The 10,207-nt window shown below is 37.4% G+C and overlaps 1 protein-coding gene across 1 annotated transcript in view; it reads left to right on the plus strand.

Moving 5' to 3' along the window:
• The first annotated feature begins 9,201 nt into the window (after positions 1–9,201).
• Positions 9,202–10,207, plus strand: part of LOC110021735 — a 3,415-nt gene continuing 2,409 nt past the window's right edge. The window contains 1 exon segment of the mRNA XM_020720348.1: positions 9,202–10,115. Within this exon segment, the coding sequence (XP_020576007.1) occupies positions 9,227–10,115 (889 nt within the window). The 5' untranslated portion in view covers positions 9,202–9,226.

Raw genomic sequence — 10,207 nt, forward strand, 5'->3', positions numbered from 1 at the left:
GCGTTGAATCTACGTGTAATGCTAATAATTTAAAATAATCTCTCAACTACTATAATTTTTTTAGCACACAACAAGATACATTGTTAGTATTTGAGTTTCTTACTGATGTATGCCATTGGATTCATCTCGTTGGGATGCTCTATTTGACCATAAACATATAAAATTTTAAAATCATTTATTCATTACATTAATATCTCAAACTCTCTAAGTATGTTGGAAATACGCAAACTAGGCTTATTTTGACTCTAGTCTGATCAAATGTCACACTTTATTACTTCTTACAATTGGCTATCTACTAGAGAAGGTCAGAACCACCAAAACCAAGATTTCAACACATTTATAATCAAAATCAACAGCTTAACATGCCTAACAGTATTACTATTATTAATATATAATATTTAAAAATCCCTTATGAAAATCATTGATTATACTATAAAATTAAAAAAAAATTCTAAAAAATCTTATGAAATTTAAAAAAATATATATCTCTAAAAAGAGTGATCATTTGGCTAGCATATCGGCCGAAATAACTAATAATCTTATCACTAAAATGATACTACAAACTATTACATACATTAAGCATAGTTCATGCTAAACATGTCATAAACATGCAGGAACATGAAATAAATATTTAGTATGCATTATGATCAAATTTTGTTTATATTAGTAGGAAATATTTTATAGGCGGTGCGATCATATTTTGCTTTATATTAAAGTAATATAATTGACATGCACCAGCAATATTTAAAAATGGTGGTATTTTTAATGTGATATATATAAGAGATTTGGGAGGTATAAATGTAAGAAAAAAAAAATTAGGTGTTAGATATGTAAATACATAGGAATTGGGGGTATGTATGTAAAAGTCCCTTTAGCTTGAAGTCTATACTGTAAAGAATTTTTTATATAAATATGTATTGAATATAACTTATATAATTTGGATTCGGGCCTCCTAAAAATGATTTGTATGTTAAAATAGAAGAGCACTAACTTGTCTTTAATTGTGAAAGCAAATAAAGAAAATAAATAAAATGCTTTGTAAAAGCCCCTTTAGCTTGAAGTCTATACTGTAAAGAATTTTTTATATAAATATGTATTGAATATAACTTATATAATTTGGATTCGGGCCTCCTAAAAATGATTTGTATGTTAAAATAGAAGAGGACTAACTTGTCTTTAATTGTGAAAGCAAATAAAGAAAATAAATAAAATGCTTTTATTTTATTTTTATTTTATTTTTTATTGCCCTACGGTTACAAGCAGCCTATCACAAGCCAGAAAAGTCAATCAAGATTAAATTAGTAGCCCCACAAACTGGTCAAGAAGACAAATGTTGAGTCAATCAAATGCATATATATATAGTGTTGATATTACTTAATTTGGAGAGTTCAAAATTGACCCTAACCTAACTACCCGACCCGGTTAAAAGAAATTTGGGTTTAAGTTGATCGGACTACTATTCAGGCTGGGCTTGGATCTAGCATGTATACTCGGTAGTATTTGAGTGGGTTGAGGCCGAAATCCAAACAAAATTGACCGTTTTTTCTTAGAGTTTGGTTGGGCTTATCCGGGTTCATGAGATTGTGTTAATCCAAGAAATTTAATGGTCTATATAATAAAAAGACTAAACAAGTCCGATTCAGATTAAGTAGGATCGGGTCGAATCAGGTTTCGCTTGAATATTTAAATTGATTTGATTTTTCAATCAAATATGTACTTAAATTGAAATTCATATTAAATATAAATGTATCAATCATTATTTTGAAAATTTTAACTTTTTTCTTAAATTACGTAATTTCTCAACACATCAAACTGATTTATTTTGGTGCAAGTGTTGTGAAGTCAAACAATGGAGAAATTATTGCGTGCGGACACCGCATGCATCTCTGCATAAGGTGTCCGATCCTGACCGTAGATCACGGTGATCTATGGTCAGGATTATTTCAGTATTTAAAAAAAAAAAATCGGTGGGGCCCACCGAAATACATCTTAAAAAAAATCGGTGGGGTCCACCGAAATACATCAGGACCGTAGATTAGGTGATCTACGGTCCGGATCGGTTATAGATCAAGTGATCTACGGTCCGGATCGGTCACCGCACGCAAGGTATGGAATAATTTTTCCTCACCCAGATGCTATAAAACCATTTCAATGCGGAATGGAAGCACTTTGGTTTTATTAGTTCGAATTGTACACGTATTTTGTTGTTATGTATGGACATATTTATTGTGGATTGGTTTTTCTTATTTGAATTAGAACATCATTTCCAAGCTGAGAGTCAGCAGCCACAAAGTAGTCTGTCGCTGTGTATTATAATATCTAAATAAGGAATTGTCAATTTTAATGTGATATAAACTTTAATTGTCATAAGAAAGCCAAGTGTATAATCCTAACTTTTGAAGTCACCAACATCATCAAGCTCATTAGAATTGTCTAACACCAGCTAGTCGATTCAAATTTTTCTACTAGCGACTAGCCGACCAGCCCAACCAAGCTAACTAACACGAGACCATCAACCCTACTCCATATGTCTGGCACCAACTTATCATCCATCTCTATCCATTGTTAGGTATGGCTCATATACCAGGAATTTGGAGTCTCTTGGATTTGGAGGGTGTGTCTCCGGGAATGAAGAGAGTCTCATGGATTAGTGGGTTAGGGGGAGCGAGGGTGTGTTTTTAAATTTATCTATGAGTTTTATCTATAAATAGATGTGTAACCCTATGGGTGTGTAACTCCTCTGAAATAGTGAATTCGCCGCTCTGCTTCCGAGGATGTAGGCATCTTTGTCGAACCTCGTAAATCTCTATGTTCTTCTGATTTTGTGTCGATTCCTATGTTTTCTTCGCCCTAAATTTCACAACATCCATCAAAGACCAATTTGTTACCAACATTTTAATTTATTCAATAGAATTCAAATTATTTATCGACTAACTCATATCCTGACACATTGATAACGACCATTGTATATATCAATCACTGTGAGCGTACTGTGTGATGACTTTTGGAATTTTTGAAATGAAGATTTGTCTGTGAATCACACCAAATGAATAGAGAGTTAGGGGGGGGAGATGAGTGAACAATAACCCATTGTCGGCACTATTTTTGGTGTAGGGTTTGCCCGTAAGAAGCTGTAGGTCATCGGAATTGAAATCCCGTTGTCTGCTTCGGAAGGACGTTTTTTTTTTAAAAATTTTAATTTTGAAAAAGATGAAGTTATCACTCGGTTGCTCTCTGACTCGACCAGCTAAGCTTAATTGACTTTAAGTCAGCAGGACTGGTTCAGTCGATAAGACTTGGTCGGCGTTGTTGGTCAGCGGATCTAGTCTAGGGGGAGAGAGAGATGAGTGAAAAATAACCCATGTGTCATTATTCACAAAATTATCACCCTATTTATAGAGGGATGGTACATTTCATGATGATAAAATTTTTCCCCTACTTTAAAGTGGGGTGCGCTACGTTTTCTCAGTATTTTGCATGTATGAGTTTATCGCTCGGTTGTTCTCTAGCTCGACCGGCTAAGCTTGATTGACATTAGGTCGGTAGGACTGGTTTAGTCGATAAGCCTTGGTCGGCGTTGTTGTTCAGCTAATCTAGTCTAGCTGTTGACACTTGATAATATATGGGAAGACTTCCAGACAACCCCAATAAAATTGGAAAGGGTGAGGGATTGGATCTTACCTCGAGTCGGTTTTTTCTTGGTAGTTGGCTTGCATGCCTCCTTATCTTGTTTCTGAAGGAACGATTCAAAATCAAATCATTTGGTTATCTTTTTTCCTCCTCATGGCTCGTCCTATTTTGGCCTTGCTGGCTTTTGCTCGAATAACTGCATTCGGTCGGATAAATAAACCTCACATTCTTATATCTATAAGCCCACCCTCGTTGTACTCTTCTCCTCTGAACTGTTAGATCTTCTCAGGATCACTGTTAGCATATTATTTTATGCATAAACTATAGTTTTTTTTATTCTCTTACTTTTTGAAAGCAATGCCACAATAAAAATAAGAAAATTTAATGAAATGAGTATATAGCATTTATTCTTAATCAATGATTCAATAATTGAACTTCCTTGATTTTCACTCATTTGTTTCTTATAAATAAAGTGTGATGTAGGGGTGTAAACGAGCATAGCTTAAACAAGCCCATGTTCGGCTTGTGTTCGGCTAGTTAAAAAATACTATAGCTCTTGTTCGACTCATTTATAAATCGAGCTTCAAAAATTTGTTCATGTTCAGCTTGTTTGCTTGGTGAGCCGAACACGAGTTGTTCATAAATTACGAGTCATTTTCATAGCCTTAGTCATGTAGTCGTAGGATGTTAGTGATCGGAGTGAGATTTAAATCTTTTTATTTATATTAAAATATTCATTTAAATAGAATTTAATTTTTATTTTATTTATTTTTTAATTAATACTTTTAATTGATTATAAATCTTTGCAGCCTTGTAATCGATTAAACTATTTAAAAATAACACTCATCGGTATATATATATATATATATATATTGTAATTATTTTGAGCCAAAACGGACCAAACACGAATGAGAAGTTTTCGAGAGTTGCAATGGAGAACATGCCAAATTCCCCTATTGATATCTCCATCAAAGATCTGCTTCAGTTGCCTTTGAGAGACCAAAGGAGCAGTACCACCTTGAATATGAAAAGAAGAAGAGAAACATTCTTTAAGGGAAAAAAAATGATTGCGCTCATGGATTAAGTGGGGGTTATCATATTCATTCCTCGGCACGAGGCGAAGGAACATAGAGGTGACCAGCTCATTCATCGATCCATTAGCTCAAGCTTCTATTGCAGCACATGACCTGCTGTCCTAATAGATCGTGTAAGAAACTATTGGTGTTATGCCACCAACCGGGCTGCAAGAAACTGTTGGTGCTCTACCGCCACCTGTGGCACAAGAAGAGTGTTGTGCCACTTACAACATCTAAGTGGGATTGATGCTAGGTATGAAAAGCATCAATCTTGCTTATTAGATTTTAATTATTTATAGATCCCCTCGTCTTTATGTAGTCTCTTGGTGCAGTTGATCCAGTCCCAATAGCCCTAGGTGATGACTCTCCTTCGTCAAAAGTTGGTGAGAACCCGACTGTGGTGCTATGGGTGGTTGCCTAGTTGACACTCGAAGGTAACCAAAACTTGAGCAAGTATTCTGGGATTAACTGCCCATACAGTCCTTTGGAGATCCATGGGGAAGCAATTGATGGATGTTGTATATCCCCAGGTCATTGGCTCACCACCTGGACGAGATTGAGAACAACTTCTTTCGATTGATCGAGATTTATCGAGGCGAGGAGGTACGCAAGTTGCTTGTACTTTTGGAGAAAGTGGAGAGGATGGATGAGGAGAAAACCAATCTTTGACAGGAATTTACGGATGTATGGGAGAGATCCCTCATACTACAGACTCAAGCTGAGAAAAATCGGGTGAACCAGTTTAAGTTTGAAAGAGAAGTTCTATATAAGAGACTACTTCGACTTGGTATGTCATGGCTGAAGTGGCGGAAGACCCCCTTATAGAATATTACCTCTCAAGCTAGCTCTCGAAGACCTGGCAAAGCCAAGAGGCATGGGAAGAGATTGAATAGATGTAATCCTATTGTCCAGGCCATTTGTTGATAAGTTCTTCTCATCTAAATTCAAAAGAATCACAATGGTAGGCAACGAGCCAACCAATGATATGTCTAAGAAGAATAATAACTACAGAATTAGAAGCTAAAGGTTTTGCCTTTCAACATTTACTTGAGGAAATAAGGTGAAGTGTACCAAGTAATGTCAATCTGCACCTTATTCAAAACCCAAAAAATTTTATCCTCTTCAGAAGTCAACAGTCGGAAGTCAGGCATCTTCTTTCCTAATCGCTGAGGCTTGGTTGGGACAATTCCAATCAATTTTTCTACGAATAAAATAAAATTATTTCTTCCAATAAGTAGGAATCTTGCTTACAAGACCTAGCATTTTTGACTGTAAAGAAAAGATAATCATTCTATTATTTTGAACCTTCAGAAGGAAGGAGTGCTAGAATAGGTTCCTGAACCAAAATAAAGATTGAACACAAGCATACATTATGACCTCTATTACGTTCACAATTGAGTTGAGGCCAATTTGAGCAAGAACAAGCCCAAAGAAGTTTAAAATATCTATCAACTCCACGCATAGAGGGAACTGAAACCTGATTGAAATTGTTTGAAATGCATACATATTTAATGTGTATGAATGGTGTTTTGGATTTCCTCTTTTCTAGACAACCTCAAAGTCATGATATTGTCGAATACGAATTTTGAATGTGCTTCTGCCAGCAAACCACAATTCATTTGTGAACCTTTATGAGATCTTGCTATCGAGGGAGTTGAACCCCACTTTTTCAAGTCGGTTGTCATCACTAGAAGCAAATCACTAGTAAGATGAAACAAAAGGAAGAGAACGTTAAAGAGGAATCAATGATAAAATGATTATACCATCATCTTCTTCAAAAAAAAATATGTGATCGATCAATGCCTAAGCACAAACAAGAAGCTCGAGGGGTACAGACTTCAGGCAAGATTATAAATTATCCCATATAATAAGTGCTAAAAACTTATTCATAAATAATCAAAAGCAATCACAAATAACTCTCAAGTATAACATTTGTTCGAAGAATTCAAACCTTATAGATAAAAAAATGAGTGCAAACATGGCAATTCTTATGCATAAAAAGTGAAAATATATTTATTTTTTTTATATCCTCCATATTAACAGTCCCCAATCAAAGAAGATGTTGAAACACTACTCAACCACCAGCAATAAAGATGACGGGATTGCCTAATCCAAAATGTTGTTGGAAAAGGCTAATTCAACCTCCACGATCTCCAGTATCTAGCCAATGTTAGTGAATTCCTCCAGCAATTCAACAACTGGATCCTATGACTTCAGATCGAAAACCAATTTCCTAGGTTCCAGATTAACAAGGTTTTCTTTTGCCTCAAAAAATTTGTCTTCCAGTGTGACTAGTAATTCTCTCAAATTATTATCATCTTCATGGCAAAAATGAATATTGGATGATGGTTTAAAGCTCAACAAGGTCCTTTCAAACAGAGCGGGAGCCTCTAAAATAGTTGGAATGATATCTTTATTGGGAATCCAGATTTATATCGACGTGGCAGCTCTAAAGGGGGACCCAACATTGGTATCACTCATTCTAAGGTTTTCAATATATTTATCGATTGATATCCCTAAATATAGTAAGAGATCATATTCAACAAGAAAAAAATCCCAAATAGATGAGGTCATGTTAAGTTACCCTTAGAAGACGAATCAGCATCACCCTGTTTCAGGACTTCATCCTCAATAATAACAGACTTGGGGGAATATCTTCTTACTAATGGAAAGTCCCCGAACATTATCTCCAAGATTGTTAATTTATTGGCAGTCTGACCTGCAATGCACCGGACATGGGAGAGCTTATCACACTAATGATAATTCCAGAACTGGCAAGAGTAAAATGTAACTAACGCGCCCGGAGCGTGGGGCTCAACCAAAGCCAACAAATTATATGCTCTTGGTCCTTAGGACACGTCGAGAAGCTGGCTCTTCATTGGATTGTTCAATTAAGAGGAAATCTTCCTAGGAAAACAAGATTTTAGAGAAGGCGGTATTAACTTATCGACCAAATAAGTTCCCCGTGCTTCCTCTAAGGCCAGGTCTGGAAAGCCTGCTGGTTTGATAAAAAGCTCAAAATAAGAACCTTCTGTCATGACACTACAATCCATAAAAAGCTTGGTTCTTTTTTAAGATTCATCTTCCAATATCTGAACAACTGACTATTTTCTATGACAAATGTTGCCTTCCATACGAGAACATGCAATTTTCATCTCAACAGTAAAAATCTTGCTCATAGCGAAAAACGAAGTGTCAAAGAAATGCCTCACTTACTAGCCGCGAGTGAACTTCCTATAAAACAAAGGACTTATGGTTCTCCCAAAATTCTCATTAAACCCTGAAAGAAGCAAATTCTTAAGATTTTAATAACTATTACAATCAATGTTACTTATAACTTCCAACTTATCCTTGTACTTTCTTTACTGGCAGCCCAAATGATGTAATAATGGACGTCCTAGGGCGAGTCACGACCAACTAGTCCTTTGCCATCGAATCAACTAGATGGTTTCTCTTCGATCACAAATAAAAATTTTGTTGATCTCAACAGATTGAATTGATGATTTGAAATGACTATTTGCCTTAAGAGAGCCGAGGCTCCGAGAATGTAACATGTGCCATGCACCACAATAATTCAAGAGGCTAATCCATATAGGTGCAGCACAAAGTGCCCCCAGGAGAAGGTCGGTCATGAATCATCGAAGAATATGAATGATCTAACTCCTTGAAGGAAACGTCGGTGTGTCCCTAGGTTAAAAATGGTACCATTTTGAATCAAATTGAGTTTTCACCTCGATGATCCATGATCTAAGTCACAAAGCCCAACGAAAATAAGAAATTCTTGTAACTGCAAAAAAATCAAAGTATTCTCATTCTCTTGTTCTTCCCACATAACTTGATCAAAGAGCCAAAAGAATTGTGGAACTAAATGTATACACAGATATAACTAAAATGTCTAATGAAGTTTTTCAATACGGAATCTGATATGGAAGACAATAAGTCGTACAAGCCGCATGAATCCCTGTCATGGAATCTGGTCGTTTTCATTGAACCAAGCTCACCCTCCAAAGTGGCTGAATTAAGCTCACTTACCGAAGTGGTTGAACTGAGTTCACTCGTCCAAGTGCCTGAACGAAGACCACCTATCGAAGTGGTTGAATCGAGCCAACTTGCCAAAGCGCCTAGATTTACCTCTTCTCCATGAGAGGCCTAGACCTTCTAGGAAAGGATAATTACCAGATATAATCAGTATTATACACAATAACAGAACTTCATCCTTCTTTAAAAGTATTGTTTGACATCAATTTTTTGGTTTTTCATCAAAATATTGTGGATAGACATTATACGGTACGAAACATATTTTTAATTTCTTCTCTTTTCTCTCTCAGAAAGAATCTCTCTCTCTCTCTCTCTCTCTAAAAATATGGAAGCTGTTGCAAATCAAAACTTTAATATTTATAAATACAACCAACTTATCTCCAATAAAAAACTACTGCGTGTAAACGCTATAACTAAGCCTTTCTAAACCTCACTCAAGACCCAATTAAAAGAGAACAGAAGAGAAGCCAAAACAGAGAACCATGGCTTTAACCACCTTCAATCCCTCACCGCCCCCAAACTTCAGACGCAACGCCACCCATCTGGCCACCCGAGTCCTTAAAGGCCGCTGGTTCATGCTCTACGCTTGCTTCCTCATCATGTCAGCCTCCGGCGCCACCTACATCTTCGGCATCTACTCCAAAGACATCAAATCCTCCCTCAACTACAACCAACAGACCCTCAACACTCTCTCCTTCTTCAAAGACCTCGGAGCCAACGTCGGCATCCTCTCCGGCCTCATCAACGAGATCACCCCTCCCTTCGTCGTCCTCCTCCTCGGCGCCTTCATGAACCTCTTCGGCTACCTCATGATCTACCTATCCATCACCGCCCGCCTTCCCCGCCCCCCCGTTTGGCAGATGTGTCTCTACATCTGCGTGGGCGCAAATTCCCAGGCTTTCGCTAACACCGGGGCGCTCGTCACCGCCGTCAAGAACTTCCCGGAGAGCCGCGGAATCGTGATTGGGTTACTGAAATGCTTCGTGGGTCTCAGCGGGGCAATCTTCACGCAGCTTTACTTGGGATTCTACGGCGCTGACAATTCCAAATCCCTGGTTTTGCTTGTTGCCTGGCTTCCGGCCGCCGTGTCTCTTGTGTTTGTGTACACTGTGCGGAAAATTGAACCGCCGCGTGGCAGGGAGGCGGTTGTGGACAAAACGTTCTATCATTTTCTGTATCTCGCCGTGGCGCTCGGTGGCTATCTCTTGGTTATTATTGTTGTGGAGAAGCTCGTTTCGTTCTCCCGTGCGGAATTGGCTTCCAATGGCGCCGCCGTTATCTTCCTTCTCTTCATCCCCGTCGCGGTGGTGGTGCGGGAGGAAGTTAAGAGCTTGAAGCAGAGCAGGGCGGTGGCAGAGGAGCGGTGTAGAAGTATTAATGCTGCCGATTTCTTTTCTAAACATTTACATTTTACATTATTTATCTAATTTAATATATATATATATATATATATATGAATTGAT

Source organism: Phalaenopsis equestris, unplaced genomic scaffold (genome assembly GCF_001263595.1).
Source record: "Phalaenopsis equestris unplaced genomic scaffold, ASM126359v1 Scaffold000140, whole genome shotgun sequence".
Classification (NCBI taxonomy): Eukaryota; Viridiplantae; Streptophyta; class Magnoliopsida; order Asparagales; family Orchidaceae; genus Phalaenopsis; species Phalaenopsis equestris.